We start from the raw sequence: 16,113 nt of genomic DNA, 5'->3' as shown, positions 1-16,113 counted from the left end.
AACAAGGGCGCGAGGCAAAGGGATTCCCTCACTTGCATTGAGCCACGCCCCCATGCAAATGAGGGAACACCGTCTAGTGATAGCACTGTCGCTATATGTGCGCCAACGCTGTCAGTATTACAGAAAGGGCCACACAAGCTTCTGCAGCCCTATCTGTAATACCAAAGTGCCCCGGGGTTCGCAAAGCGGGCGCACATGCCCGTTGTGCCCACAGGGCACTCTGTATAATACTGCCCCTGGAGTCCTTTGCAAAACAGACAGGCGCAGCCTAACCATAATATGCACCTATGGGTGAAGGAAGAATACCGAATTCCAAGATTTTTCCCGCTAATGCCAAATGTGTGGGCTCCATTTAGAAGATGCTTTTTTCTTCTTGGGGTTCTCCACCCTACATAGTGCCCCTCTGTGATGGAGGGGGCATTAAGATTTTTTTATTTTGTACCTATGAGCTTGGTAAACCAGATTCCTGCCTACAGATTGCTGTTTAGCTCACTCAATGCTGCTGCACTGTTTTGTGTTTCTAGTGTTATTTTGCTTGAAGAGAATTCAAAGTGAAATTTTTTTGGTCATTGGGAGTATATTTCACCAGATTTGGATTGTAGTAGAGAACATCGAATTTCGAATATTGAAGGGACAGAATATTGTTACAACAATACTGAGGGACAACATTTCCAAAGGTAATTGCACTGAGGGAGGTAAGGATTTACTATTCTTAAGTCCTCGCCTATGTACCTAGAATTTATGTATATCACCAAAAGACCTATATATTGAGTTAGATATAGAAAATATATAGAAATGTACCTTTCGGTATTTTCTACTTCGATATGCTTGCAACAATATTCAGCCTTGTCGATATTCAGGACTCAATATTACCAGCCTACGCCATAGATTTGTGTTCTTATTTGATATTTATGCAACCAGTTTTCTTCTAGGAATTCTCCATCCAGCATAGTACTATACTGTGACTGATGGTGCATCAAGGGGCCTTTTTTTGCTGTTTCTATGACTTTAGTTCAAGTACTTGCATAGAGATGGCTGCTTAGTTAAAGTGATGCTGGTACACTGTACAATGTTTTTAGAGTTATTTTATCTGAAGAGAATTCACAGTGACATTTGCCTTATTTACCGATTGGGAGGGATTTTCTCCAGAGATTTTTGTACCACATGTATTTATATATGAGGTATGTTGTAGAACATGGTCCAGTGCCAGCTAGAGCGAAAATCTGCCATGGACGATATTCTTGTTAAATTTTGGAGTTGATGCTAAGATGAAGGAGAATGCCTGTCAGTTGGGTTTTAGTTTTTAGGAAGGATAGGAGGCCATGAGCTTCAATGTTCTGTCAGTTACCTCAAAGACACCTCCTTTCAGGTAGTCCTGGGGTAGATCATATTTATAATTTAGATATTACCTGGAATCTTCTTTTGCTCTGCCGGCATTTTACTAGATACATCAATAGCAGTAATATAGTTTACAAAATATTCCTTCCATTCCAACCACTTTAAGGAAGGTTCTCAACTCTAAGGCCAAAAGACATAAAGTGGACCAATCATCGCGTGATGTTGTGCTATGACAGGTTCAACGAAACTGGGTAGCAGCGCCCAATAGTTAAATGATTAGAAGAAGGTAGGTTATAAAAACAACAGTATTTCTTTTTCCCCCCCAAAAAATCCAACTTTTAAGTTTACAGACCTCGCCTTCCGTGACCAAAAAAAAAATAATCTCTCTGATCCTGCGCTGGCAATATCCACGCCAAGCCATAATTATCAGTCTTATTAGGTTAACTGTAGCACATGCACGCACTGATTCAAGATGGCACTTACGTTTGGTCACACTGTGTGACCCAACGTACACACATAATGACGTGTTAGAGTCAAAATGCTTCACACTGCGATTGCAAAATGATTAATGACCCCAAAACCTTCCGATAGAAGCCCTTCCACTTGGCAAGTTTGTTTTTGAAAATCTATAAAGTTTGGTGAGCGGCTACCTGAAACATGGCGGCTGTCACCAAACTTTCTGTGTCATCACAGTAGCCACCATGAGACGGCTCTTGTGAACACACAGAGATCACCGCAGCAACGGCCCTCTGTCTATGAAGGTGGAGAACGAAATGTCCTCCACCACCTTGGTGGACAGAGTAAATATGGCCATACTCTAAACAGGCCTTTAATATCATTTATGGTGGCAACTCCATAAAACCACTTTTTATGGCTCATAAGGCCCTATTGTTCCTTACTCATCAAAAACTCCCATCTTAAATTACATCCCTGATTTTGTGAAATTGGAATGGAAATGTCTTAAGAACCTTTGCACATGTTGATGTTTGTTAACATAGAAGATTTAACTTTCACTACTAGGCTTCGTGGGGTTCAAACGTCTCGTTCTTTTTACATACACAACTCTCCCACATTGGCTGGTCTTTGTCTCAGGCCGTCCATTCAAAGTGACTTGGCCTGGCCAATTGCAAGGGAGAGACACACTTTAAATTGTTTGCCAACTACAAGACGCTAATTTCTCTTTTTAACCCCAATATTGATAAGCACGGCATTAGAATTGTCAGAACAATGTTGTTTCACAAGTTATTTTACTGATGCTGGAAAAGCAATGCTTGTAGGGCATTAAACTGACACAGAAACGTCTGGGTTGGTAAGGGCATACATGCCAACATTTCAGAACAGTAAAGTGGGATATTTTTAGAAAAAATATGGCTGGTGTGTATTTTCTCAATTGACCACCAGAGGCTATTTTAGGCGGGAGATAGCTAAAATAAACCCTTTTTGGCTCAAAATCGGGAGTCTCCATCCTGAATCAGATCTATTGACGTGTATGTGAAGAGTACTTAAATAGCCTGCCCGACATGTCAACGCGCAGCTTATTGTTGATGACCAGAATGGGCTCAGTGCTGCATCACTCCGACACAGCTACAGATTATAGCTCTCTGTCTAATAAAAACTCTAGTCACCCTTTTAAAATCCCTAGTAAGTTGTGTCACATGAATCTCTTTTGTACAGCATTTTAGATATCGTTATATAATGTTTTCATGCAACTTGTATAATGTTTTAATGAGGCTTTCCCTGAAATTGACAGAGCAAATACATTCGGCTGTGTTTTGTAAAAGTGTAATATAGCGACTGTGTTTTTTTTTTTAGCTTTTTGTTTTTAGTTTTTATTTGTTGCTTCAACTTCATTGTTTTATTGTGTTTTTGGGAGCCTCTCAGGCTCGTGTTGAAACATGTTTGTCTTTCAAACTATCTAATAAATATGTACTAAACATATATGTAAGCAGGCATACACACACGTGCAGGTGTATGCGCTGAGAACAAAATTATTGATAAACAAATCAGCCAACATCAAGCAATACTTTGAATAGCTAGCTACTGTAACTTCACTAAATCCTATGAGAAAAATATTAACAAAAATATCTGGCAAAACTCAACAAAAAAAACCTATTTGTAACACGATTTTAACGCTTATGTCATCAAAATCTCCCAACGTCTTTGCACTGCATTTCTGGTAGTAAGCAGGAATGGCAAGTACATCTCCAGTACCCTTGGCAAGCCGCGGTCCGTGCAGGTTACAGCAGTGGGGCCAGGTAAGGGGGGATTTCGATGGACGACACAGAGGGAAAATTAATTATTTATTTAATTTTCCCTCAGCATCGTCCCTCGAAATGCCCCCTTACCTGGCCCCACTGCCTCACCTCTGTTACCTGCAGGGGCAGGGTAAGGGGGATTTTGATGGACGATGTCGAGGGAAAATTAATTATTTATTTAATTTTCCCTGAGCATCGTCCCTCGAAATCCCCCCTTTCCTGGCCCCACTGCCCTACCGCTGTTACCTGCACGGACCGCAGATGCCCTTGGCCGATAATGGGGTATTTCTCTGTCAAGATGGTGTTAATATCTGTAGTAAAGAGTTCTATAAACCAAGTCTCCACAACAGCCAGTACATCAATCGCCCAGCCCTCACAAACAGCATGTATTTAATAAGTGTGAGATATAATTACTCTAATGCTAGTTTGGATTATTCTGATGCACGATTGCTGTATTTCCAAATGGCCCCCTGATTGTTCTCCACTATTCACAGTTTTGATGGGATTCAACAATAATTCCCCAGATGTACCGGGAGTGGGACGCAGGGCTCAATGTTTAAAGTTTTAGCTCTTAGGTTTGTTGTGTCCTTCCGTAAGTAATTTACCAGATATAACATTAATCTTTGGACAGAAGTAAAAGAATGCCCCAAGAACCTTGAGGTTTGAAACAATGAGTGCCAACGTGTACTGAAGACAAGGCCAGACACTAGGTTAGATTTGACTACCAGCATAATAAACCCTAAGGGGCTAAACAGCCGTGGCCCGTGCAGGTAAGAACGGTGGAGGGGTGGGGCCGGGTGGGGCCGACGATTTCCACAGACGAGGAGGAGGTAAAAATAATTATTTATTTAATTTTCCTTCGTGGTCGTCTGTTGCATCCCCACAAACCGGCCCCACCACTATTACCTGCACGGGCCGCGACTGGGGCTAAACCTTTCTTTGGTTTCCATTGTTGGATCATGCACTAGTACCTTGCGTCTTGTTTTATCTGAAGAAGAAGGTCAAACGTAATTTAGGGTGGAAGAAACTATCAGAGCATGACCTAGGGGGTTATGTAGATGGGACCACTCCCTTGCATGTGTAAGAATTAAGAAGGTTGTATAACTCTACCTGCATTATTGGTGGTTTACAATTATCTGGTGCACGTAAAACAGTTTTTGATTCAGGCAAAAAACAGCTTACAGAGGAATTTCACCTGATGAAAGCCAACCCATGCACTGTTACACATAGATGGCTCAAATCCAGGATTGGTGCGGACAAGGAGAGGGTAAGTGTGTTACACAGAGCCTGTAGGCACTGAACTTTCTTAAAAAACATTATTATGTGAAACAGGTTTTGGAGGCTGGGTATTGTTAAAAGAGAATTTTTAAAATCCATAAGGGCGTTAGCCAAGAGGCTGCCATTGTTGGATGGCAACCATTCCTGTAGGGCCCCATTGACAATGGATAGAGCAATCAAACCCGTGAAAATATGTTTGCCAGCAATTGAAGTCGCAAATGAGAACTTGAACATGATACAACGTCCAAGGAATAGTGACATCTGACCCTGGTAAAGGAATGAGGTCGATTACTATCTCAACCATTATCAGAAAAACCTTTCTTTTCATGGGTTAGGGTTAAAGGTGTAAAATGGTTGGGCCGCGGATACTTTATACCTGGTCAGAGTAAGAAAACAGCATTGTTATATACATGCCTGAGAAGCTCGTAATAATTACAACTAAAGGTTCAAGTGCCTTATTGGCTCTGCTGGACCTGTCTGCTGTTTAGGGTATAGTTGATCATGCCATCTTATTAAGCCACCTGTGTGAGGTAGCAGAGGTCCCATCGCAGTCTATGGACTGGATCAGGTCTTTCTTTGGAAAGGGAACCTTACGGGTTTTGAGTGAGGAGATGATGGCTTCCAGTTTAAGGGTCGCATTTGGTGTTCCGAAGGGTTCCCATTGTTTGAACCCTACTTGAAACCACTCCATGATTTATTACAAGCATGCTGGATTAGGTTCCATGTATATACCAATGACACACAGCTCCTTATTTCCTTCTGAGGAGATATCACTCAGCACACAGGGGTATTAACCTGCCTGATTGAGATGCTCCAGGATTGGATGCAAGCGAGCCGGCTCGTTGTTAACACAAACAATCCTAAACTGATGCTATTCCGATCTTATGCAAATGCCCTACATTGTTGGGCTGCTATTGGGAAAAGACCCCTATCAAGTTATAATCGGAAGTTAGAATTCAGAAATTTGTTTCTGATGTAAGATTATCAGAAAGACTCACCAGAACATGTGGATTTAATAACCATACTCTAGCCACGTTCCGATCTATCTTTGGGAAACAAGCAAGAACGGACAAAGCTAGAGGAAACATGAGCTTGAGGCTTGATAAGAGCAACACTCTGTTTGTTAGGTCATCTAAAAAATATATTTGGGAGGCTTAAAACATTCAGAACCATGCCATGAGGGTGGTAGTGGATCATAGGTGCAGGAACATGTGACTCCACATTAAAATGACTGTACTGGTTTCACACCCCAGAGAGGGTTATGGATTAAAGTCAGACTTCTTAAGTGTGAAATACTATGCCAAGAAGGCTTCACCCACTGGAGGCTCAGATCAGGGCTTATACACTGGAGAGGATCTTTTAATTCTAGGACAGGGGCCATGCTGGAGGGTTCTACACTTTCCAAAACACACTGGTGGCAGGTCGCTTTAGGTGGAGGCGCGGAATGGTGGAAAGATCTTGCCAAAGAAATAAATACTATTAGAGAGGTCAGGTATTTGAAAAAACAGCTTCAAGACTTTTCTGTTTTAGGTTGGTCTGCCTCTGGTTATTGCTGCACAAATGCTTGGATACCATTTTGTTGCTTTACACATTTTTTTTACTTCAACTATAATTTGGCTACATGTACTGTCTTACGGAACAACTGTGAAAGCCATTGTGAATCAACCAGACATAGTTTAATATACGTGAACTCAACAAGTTAAGTATCTGTTTAAGTTCTTTACCAAACCGCAAAGATAGGTCTCCAATTGCCAATATCAACCTTTTGCAAAAGCCTGGTTTCTCTCATTGCAAGGATTCCTTTCAAAGACACCTTGGTGTCCACAAAGTTACTGAGGTATGAACTGCAACCCTCATCCCCAGCAATCATACTAAGAACCATGGTGCATGTTATAAGTGTAGTCTGTGTATGTTTTAAATCAGTTGTTCGCAAAGTCTACTTTCTGCATTTGAGAGGGGAAAAACCAAAGATGAGCGTAACATCACTGAAGAAGGATAACACCAGGAGATGCCTTAAAGTGCCTAACTCAGTGTTACATGTTGTCAACTCAGAAGAGCTGTAAGACAAGGAAAAGACAAGCCCTTCTGGAGGGAAACATCCTTTACCACGCAACCATTACAACGCGGTATGGTTACATCGTGGTTTTAACAACGCAAGTCGTTACACCGACTTGCACTGGAGGGCGCTGTAGGATAAGGAATAGTGTGAATTACTTTCCAACACCTTCCCTACTGTACGTAGACTGGTGTTGGAATAGTAATTCACACTATTCCTATGTCCAGCGCCCTCCAACGCAAGTCGATGTAACGATTTGCGTTGTTAAAACCGCGATGTAACATACCGCGTTGTAATCGTACGCATTGTTACATCATACATCCCCTTCTGGATAACTTGCAAAGAGCATCAATGGACTTGGGTAGGCAGTTGCTTTTCCCACTGCATATTTGTCGTTGTTGGTACACTTCAGTGAAATATGGGTGCTCATAAAGGAGTAGCCTAGACCAGTCAATATGCCACAGATCACCAATATAGTTCAAAATGGCATTTCAGATAGAAGGCAAGTTAATAACCTGGGCATCTTTTAATAGTGTAAGAATGGTGATATTGGGACAATGCTTCTTAACTGGTGAGTTCCTCTCGAGTCAGGGTATGTAGTCATGATATAAACTATAGACAAAAGACTTCTGAATATACTTGCAATTCACGCACTGCGCAAAGAACAGGATCCTGGCCATCAAGGATCTGGAGGGAGGAGCGATGCGGAAGTGTAGCTTTCTTGGGAATTTACTACAGCAAGTGGGGGAAATCCCTCTGCAAGGCTGTAAAATCTTGGTTGAGGAGAGGAAGGAGAATTTGCTCTAATTGAATAGATCTTCAAGAGAAGCAAATGAGGAGTGGTGTTCTCCTCAACTTTTCATTTTGGGTCTAGTTATGAGTTGGATGGGTTTTGATGCTGGGATCCCAGCTTCTATTAACTGGCTATAAAAGTTACTGATCCTGTAGTGTGGAATAAAATGTGTACCAGGTACTAACCAGGTCTATTGCCTCCTGTTGCACCAAGTTCCAGACCCCGTAATGGGCCCTTTTTCAATCTAACCTACCACCTGCTCAGAGCAGATGGCAAAAGAACATGGTGTGGCTGTAGGGCAGGAGGCAAGTGGGGCAGGTGTTGGAGGCCTTTGAAGGCATTTGTGAGACAAGGTTGAGCATTGCCCCACCTCCCTATGGTGCAAATGCCACAGGCTTCAGTCCTATTCGGCCATGGCTTTACCAGGTGCAGTGCTTCACCCCTAAAATTAGGTTTATCGACCCAGTAACTTCGATCTGGTAACTCCCAGCAACTCGTGGTATGGCAGAGAGGTATGTCTCTAACACCCCCTTGGGATACTACTTTGCCATCCTCGTACTGAAACCCACTGAGTTTGAGTAACCGCAGAGAGTTGATAGCATCCTTCCCACTAGAGGAATACTGATGGAAGTGTATCTCAAGTGGTGGACACAACAGTTGATTCTGGAACCTGGTGGTCTTGGATTTAACGGCTGGTGGGCCTATTTCATTAGTGACTTTGTCATCCAGTGAGTATTTTAGCAAAACGTTGAAGAGTGACCTCCTAAAAGATGCTGCCAACCAGAAATGTGCAAATGGCAATAACAGAGGAAGAAGTTTAAGACTGAAGCCAATCTACAATAAAGCATTTCTAAATAAAGTCTATAGAATAGGGCAAAATGCACAGTAGCAAAACATGTGAACAAAGGGGCAAAGAGCATGCTGGAGGAAAGGCACCCAGAAGCACTGTGACACACAATAGTGTTGTCAGCAGCACCTTATGCACCCAATAAGGTGGATGAAATGAAACCATGTGCCCATGAAAGGGAGACATCCATGACAGAAACGTTAATTCTCATAGAGCTGCAAGAGAAAGTGGCAATGATGGATTAGGGCCTGAGAACAAAAGAACCACTCCCAACATTGCCCCCTCCAAATCCACATAAATACCAACATCAGCCATGATGTTTCCACATGCCGCCTCCTCCTGCCCCCACTGACCTGCAGGAGCATCCTCCATGCCCAACCACTGTGGTAGAAAAGAGCAGCATCACACCACCCGCTTGTCGATGAGAGCTGGAGTTTGCACCACAGTCTGCACCGAAGTTGTGGAAATTCTCCCAGCCACATACTTCAGGTGCATGCTCAGCTCCACCTCCAGTCCATCGCCAGGCCATTTTAGCTAGAGGTTCCACTGCAGACTCTGGACATAAAGAGCACCCTAACATTGTGAGATCCTCTCTCATAGTTTATGCAATGCCCTAAATTAACAGGCTTCTGGAGAAGAGAGTTTGAAGACATTTCTAGAGCATGTGGTCATTCGGGTGATGAATAAACCCAATATAGCACTTAAAGGGTTTGAGGCCGTTGACGATAAACTTAAGATCCCACGGAAAATGGAAAACATATCATTGGTTGGAACCAGATTGTTTATTCTTTGAAACTGCAATGAGGATGTAAGTAGTACAGTGACTTGATGTTCAAAGGGCCCAGAAATGAGAAGCTCTTAGAAAAGGTATGAGAGATCATGCTACAGGCTAGAAGCTCTACATTGCTAACTTATTTCTCTGGAAATGCCTACATCTTCTACAATTTTTACTCTAGGCAATGTTAACTTATACCTCTAAAAGGCAAATGCAAAGTAACTTCTGTTTAATTTGGTAATGTTACTTTCAGGCATAACTTTATTTTGACAAAACGTATGCAGGTACAGGTGATGAAACAAAAAGAGGCAGAGGAGTGAAGTTTAGCAGGAAATCGGTTTTAAGGAATATTATGACTCGGAGGGGCAAAGTAGCGAAAAAGAGGTTTAACACTCTTTGAACTGTACTTATTATCAATCTATTTGAACTTTTAAAGCTCAAAAAAATCAATGGATATTCGATATACATACAAAACACTACTTCTGACTGTCCTGTGTCTCCCATCTCTCCCCACCAGTAATAACTCAAAGCGAATACAAACCGACAGTAGTGATGGGCCTTCGGAATGGCAAGATGCCTTTGGAAGTGCTTGAGAAGATCCCACGGCCGATGAAGACACACGGAGCAAAACCAATCCATTTCTTAAAGAGACTCTGAACAGTTCTTTTCCAGCTGCCATCTTGAAATAGACACTGATTATAGATTTCATTCTCCCCAAAAGAATACACGGGCACAAGGGCAGTCCTGAAAATGAGAAATGACTTTATGTTATACAGTGAGAAGCAAATAGAGTATCTTAAAAGGGAATGTGTCTCTTTTGTTATTTAACACTGTTTTGAGAGTCTGATGCATTGTTGCTGATATGGGCTAATAATATGAACAAGAATTCATGCATTATCTTTCTCACTATGTTTTAACAGGAATGTTTAGTCGCCTTCCTTACAGCCATTCTTTGTAAAATCAGCTCGGCTGATACAGATTTCTGTACAAATACACTATGTTAGATTTATTCCACCAGCGTTTTTGGAGATCTCATAGTGTGAATTCTCTATGTATTCTCTATGTATGCTTCAAAAAGCAATCCTCTTGTCCCATGAAGGAAGGGAGATCCTTCCCTTATCTACTTTAGGCATGTGATAAGCATGGGTTTCCAAGGCGTAGCGCCCAATCTGTGTCTAACATTCCTTTGAGAGTCTGTGCTCTATGTTGTTGTCGCCCTGACTATTGTCAGCACTCAGTTGAGGATCAATTACATGTGTCCTCCTAGTTCTCAGCACTTTAGCCAGACGCAGACACTAAGGGCTGCATGCCACTTCCATCTGCACTGCAAACTATGTACCTTTCGACCCTACTCTGTTGGGGTATTCATTTAATGGCCAGCTACGAGAAACCCGCAAGTGTTCATCTTCATTGTCTATCAAATCCCATATGAGTGCAGGTCAGATTGTCACCACCATATGCATATCTCAATTTCTGCACAACTCGTATGTTCCTAGGTTTATTGAAATACCCTAATTCTTGCTTTAATGATCTCTTCAGTGAATTTGTGGGATCTTTAAGTAAAACAACTTTGTTGCTTCTGCTCCAAACAGTAGTGTCCCCACGATAACTATTAATTCAATAATACGTTGAAATGCTGTTCACACCATGGGCAATTAAAATAGGATTTTTGTGTTTCGATCATACCAGGGATGTGGACACAATCAAATTGGCCCTACCCCGCTCTTTTGCTTACTTTCTTGCAATGCTTAATTTGAGCTGGTGGTTTCTGGTGCTCGGCACCGGCACTTAATTGTCAACACCGGCACTTTCACAGTCTGCCACATGGTGGTGCTGTTGTCAATTTTGAGATGAGCACAATAATACTTGTTTAGTAAATCAATATTCATTAAAAATGAATAATACCTGCCACTCCACCATTCTTATAGCTTTGAGAGGCTTGGATAGTCTGAATTGTTACACTTGTATCAGTGTCATGGTTAGGTGTGTTGGTACTGTGATTGGCAGTGTTGGCAGGGGCAATGGGTGGTGCAAGATGCAGTGGCTGCCTGAAGAGGGCTCAGGCACTTATTTTATTTTACAAATTAACCACTGCTTTCTTGAATATACACTTCTTTACCTTCTATATGTGACTTTTTTACCTTCTATATGTTTCTACTGTGTGAGTACTTGGTCAGTTGGGACATATTAACAACTGTTTCGTATTGTTTTTGCTAAAACTTCATAATGTATTCAAAATTCATATCTGAATAAAATATACTGCTTTATAAGAACTTGCTGCATTTTTCAAGAATTGGCTAAGCAGTTTTGAGTAACATGAATCAGATTAAATGAATGTCTAAAAAATATACTACAGGGAACTATAGATATTTACATTCAATGCTGTTGCAGCCTCTTCGTTAACTCTGGCTCTTGTGTGAATCCTTTGAATACACATTATAGAGTTATAGAGTGTTACTATAGTGTCGGACACCTCTTGAGGCAATGCCATCTTCTGACTTTAGTTACTTTCCAATCTGTGGGTTTTTATTCAGATTTATGTAGAAAGAGACCAAATATATATGCAAACCAGTCTTGGCCCTACCACATAAGAGATAGTCACTGCTAAACCATGTCCCATCGGCATAGGAACACAAGCAACCTCAAACATGTTTCAACCTTCTTAGGCCTCATAAGTGAGTTGCAACAATAGTCCTAAAGGACAGTGAGCTTTGGGACCCACGTATGGACATACACATACCACCTAGAGGCGTAGCTTACTCAGTGCCATTCGGGGCCAGGGGTGAATCTCAACTGTCCCAGCTAAAAAACACAGTGAGCTGCAGAGAGAGTGGTGGAGCGGTGAGATAACCAGGGTTCGGGATGGACTGTTTCAATGGGGAAAAGCATCAATGATTATTTGCATTAGGTGGGCCTCGGTCTAGAGTGACACATTGGGTGAAAAACAGTGGATTGGAATGCTACCACAAGTGATTGCCACTGGTTAGACTATTTGAAAGCATTCATACCATCACTTTTTGGATGTTTGATTGGCGGTAATATGCCTGGAAATCCGAGACTTCCAAGCCTACTGTTGTCAATGTTTGTGAATCCCAAAACATAATAGATTTGCCCACATTCACAAAGTATGAGTGCAGATTTACTACTTTTTGGTAAATCAGTAATTATATATATTTAAGTTTGTGGTCCCAAACATGAATCAGTTAAGGTAAAAGCTCTTAGTAAAATGAGAATAACAAGAAAAACAGATACTAATATAGGAGATCCAACTCAGGGCCCCACACCCAACTGCCAAGCCAAGAATGCATTTGGGCAGCGTCACACCTCAAACACCCCCTGAAGCTGCAAGATTTGGACAGTCCATTATAAAGGCAGTCAGAGTCTGGTTGTCTCTCGATTCTTCATTTAATTGTGCCTCTACCATCTGTAGTGTTTCATCTTCTGGAATATTGGCATCGAGGGTTACTAGATGAGACTATCTAGTAACCTTGGATGTGGAATCTCTACCTACTGCCTTTTTAACGGACTGTGCAAATCTTGCCATGAAATTCTTTTTTTTTTCTTTTTCAAGATTAATTATACTGGAAAGTTATAGTCACTTCGGTGGGCAGTACATTTGACCCAAGCATGGAAAATCTGTACATGCATAGTTTTGAGTCTGCCCACATATGTCCAATTGACAATTTATAGCGGGCTAATCTTAAATTATGGATGCAATAAATCGATGATATCATTATATAGGAAGGCGACTCAGAATTGCTTCTTCAGTTTACACATCAACTTAACACCAGGAATGAGTATATACATTTTACCTGTGAAACTAGCAAGACTCATTTACCATTCCTTGATTTGCTACTAAATCCTGAAGATGGGTGCATTTATTCTGAACTATATAGAAAACCAAATGCATAAAATTCCCTATTTTTATATGGCAGCTTCCATCCGAGAAGGCTACGGGAACATCTACCAGTTGGTCAATTTTCAATTTTTGAAATAAATTGTTCTGGGATTGAAAAGCATAAAGAACACACCAATGAATTGATCAATGATCTGATACAGAGAGATAAGCCATCTCAACTTGTCCACAAAGCAGCAAAGTGAGACAGGAACAACCACAGAGACGCGTTACTCGAAAACAACCCCAGACCTACATCTGACAGAATGGTCTTTATTACTACGTTCAGCCATATAAAGAATACCATCATAAAGGTGGCAATGAAGAATTGATGTATTCTCAATACGGGTGAGAAGGTTCTGGATAAACCAATGTTTGCCTTCAAACTTAGTAGACATCTAAAGGACATGTTGGTACATACTAGACCGCATGCACTACACAAAGACCATAAAAAGACTTTGTGGGCTTTTTCAAAAGTGAGAGGTCACTTTCCATGTGGGTCATCTTCAGTGTATCATCCTACCCGAAAAAACAATGGAGATTGACTTAGGGATGACCACATCCTCAAAACCCACACTAACTGTAATACGAATGGTGTTATATATCTGATTCAATGCCCATGTAACCAATACTATATAGGGATGATCACCTGAAAGATAAAGATGAGGATAATAGAACACTGTAGCACAATGAGATGTAAACGATCAGACAGTAAATTGATTCAACACTTAATTCACAGCACAATGAGATCTAAAGTGGAAAGGAATTGATAAAGCTACCTTTAACTCGGTGTCCCATGGTTTAAAAAGTCTGCTGTTTCAAAGGGAGGAACGCTGGGTATTTAATTAGAAAAGGCATAATACAGGATTAAATGATGGCATACCTTGGAGTCTTTGTCATAATTACCTTATTCAGAGAATTGTTATCTACCCGAAGTTGCCTTCTTCATAAACCTGTATCCTGCTTTTGAATAGAAATTTGTAGAGCATTATACTTACTAATATTTTCTCTCTCTCACCTTTCTCTTTTGTTCCACCCATCCAATATGGCAATTACACAAAGCAAACATGTTGATATCGCCCATACTGGGTTGAAGTTTCTCACTCCCCTTTAAGTTTTTAATCTATCCCTTGGAGACACCAGAATAAAGATTCTTTGCTAATTACGCCTATCAAGAGATAGTTTTAAATCACTAGACACACGCCTAGCACTCTGCGCTCCTCACTCACACAAAATACATCCCTAAGGACCATACCCTCAAAAACACACCTCAAAAGCTCTTCCCCTAATGGAGGAGTTGTAGCCTACACCAGATACCTTTGGTTCTGGTGTGAGGAGGGACACAATGAAGCACGCCACCTTTGGGTGGGTCAGGGTCACCATCTTAAATAAAGCAATTGCGTACAGTGACACACACTTTCATTGTCCCATACATACCTTGCTGTGTTCGTTTAGTTATACTGGACTCCCCACCAGGTACATTATAAGCAGGACATTGGAAATATGAGACTGTGCTTCCACGGCATTTTTTCTCAAAATATTGGATTTGCCGCATTTGCCCCAACATTTTGTTTCTTACTCAAACAGTTAAAAAGTTACTGAAAATGCAGCGGTATGTGTTGTTGCACAGTGGAATGCCCTGAGCAAAGGTTGATTGGTCACCTTTCTGTTGCTTATTGCTATATTTGGATGTTAAACTGGTGCTAATGAGGTACAACCTATGTCCAGACAGAGTTAACAAGTGTGAAAATGGGAAAGTATTGCTATCACATTACGCAACATAATTTGCCTTTTCTTGTTGCATACTTTAGTTAACCCTGCCACATAATTTGGCCCTCTCCTGCCGCATAATTGCAGTGGCCCTGATTATGAGGCTATATCAACCTATTCCGGAGTGTCATGCCCATAAGAAAGCATCTGACCTCCTGCCTCTCTATTTTCGTGTTACTCCTCTGTTACTTGCAGTATACTTTCAAGTACAATTGGGGTGGCTTTATCCAATGTATTCTGCCGGTGGTATGGCTAATAAACATTAAATTCATCATTATTGCAAAGAACATGGAAACAGAAGTATATATAATTTCATGAGAGATCAATAATACTAAAAGGAATCATTGATTTCAAGGTCAGAGTGGGGTGTTTCTGACAGGTATGCCCAGCCTCACACAATAAGTGAATGAGCGATAAGGACTGTGAAAGATATGGGTGTCTAACATTGGGCCAAGAAGGCTGGATACAAATGCAGATTTTCAGCATAATGATTCCCATTTAGATGTATTGCAAGTAGATTTGTAATAAAGCGGATATACTAAATATTTCGCATGGATCTAGCCACTCTACATGTTGGACCCTCTGGTCTAAGGCATGGGAAAACCATTGCTTAATTTGTAAAAGAATAAGTGCTGGGGCTTACATTTTCTAAGAAGCCCACGGGCGCCCGTGCCACATGTCGGGGTTGCTGAATACCAAGGCTTTCTACACTTTGTCTCACCTCACAACCTCTTTCATCTACCAACATACTCTCCCTGTCCCTATCTTGCACTCTTGTTCGTTACTTTCCATCTCAGTTTTATCCTTTTGCCACTGTTTTCCATCTTTCACATCCTGCTCCCATGGATGTCAAGTAGGGGTTACCAGGGGTGGCAATTGCGACCCCTAGCTTGTCCCTTGCTCCACCTGGCACTGCCTTTGTGACCCCTGGCCTCCGAGGTGGCAACATCAGTGCCATAAACACAGGGATGTCTCGCATTACCAGAGTCAGGCTCTAACCTCGTTTTCTGCTCATTTCTATCACATCAAAAGTGAATAATAGTTTATTATTCACTACTAGTGTAATAGCAAGTGGAGCAGTAAGATCTGGATCTTCACTGCCACCT

At 41.4% G+C, this 16,113-nt stretch overlaps 1 protein-coding gene across 6 annotated transcripts in view; it reads right to left on the bottom strand.

The window, feature by feature from the left end:
* LOC146785298 (diacylglycerol O-acyltransferase 2-like) overlaps positions 1-16,113 on the bottom strand; it is a 296,079-nt gene that overhangs the window by 27,490 nt on the left and 252,476 nt on the right. For all 6 annotated transcript variants that reach the window (XM_085634269.1, XM_085634270.1, XM_085634271.1 and 3 more), the window contains one exon: positions 9,884-10,086. In XM_085634269.1, coding sequence (XP_085490395.1) covers positions 9,884-10,086 — 203 coding nt within the window. The remainder of the gene's footprint in view (positions 1-9,883; positions 10,087-16,113) is intronic.

This window comes from Triturus cristatus, chromosome 11 (genome assembly GCF_964204655.1).
Source record: "Triturus cristatus chromosome 11, aTriCri1.1, whole genome shotgun sequence".
Lineage (NCBI taxonomy): Eukaryota > Metazoa > Chordata > Amphibia > Caudata > Salamandridae > Triturus > Triturus cristatus.
This window is presented reverse-complemented; position numbering and strand designations above follow the sequence as displayed.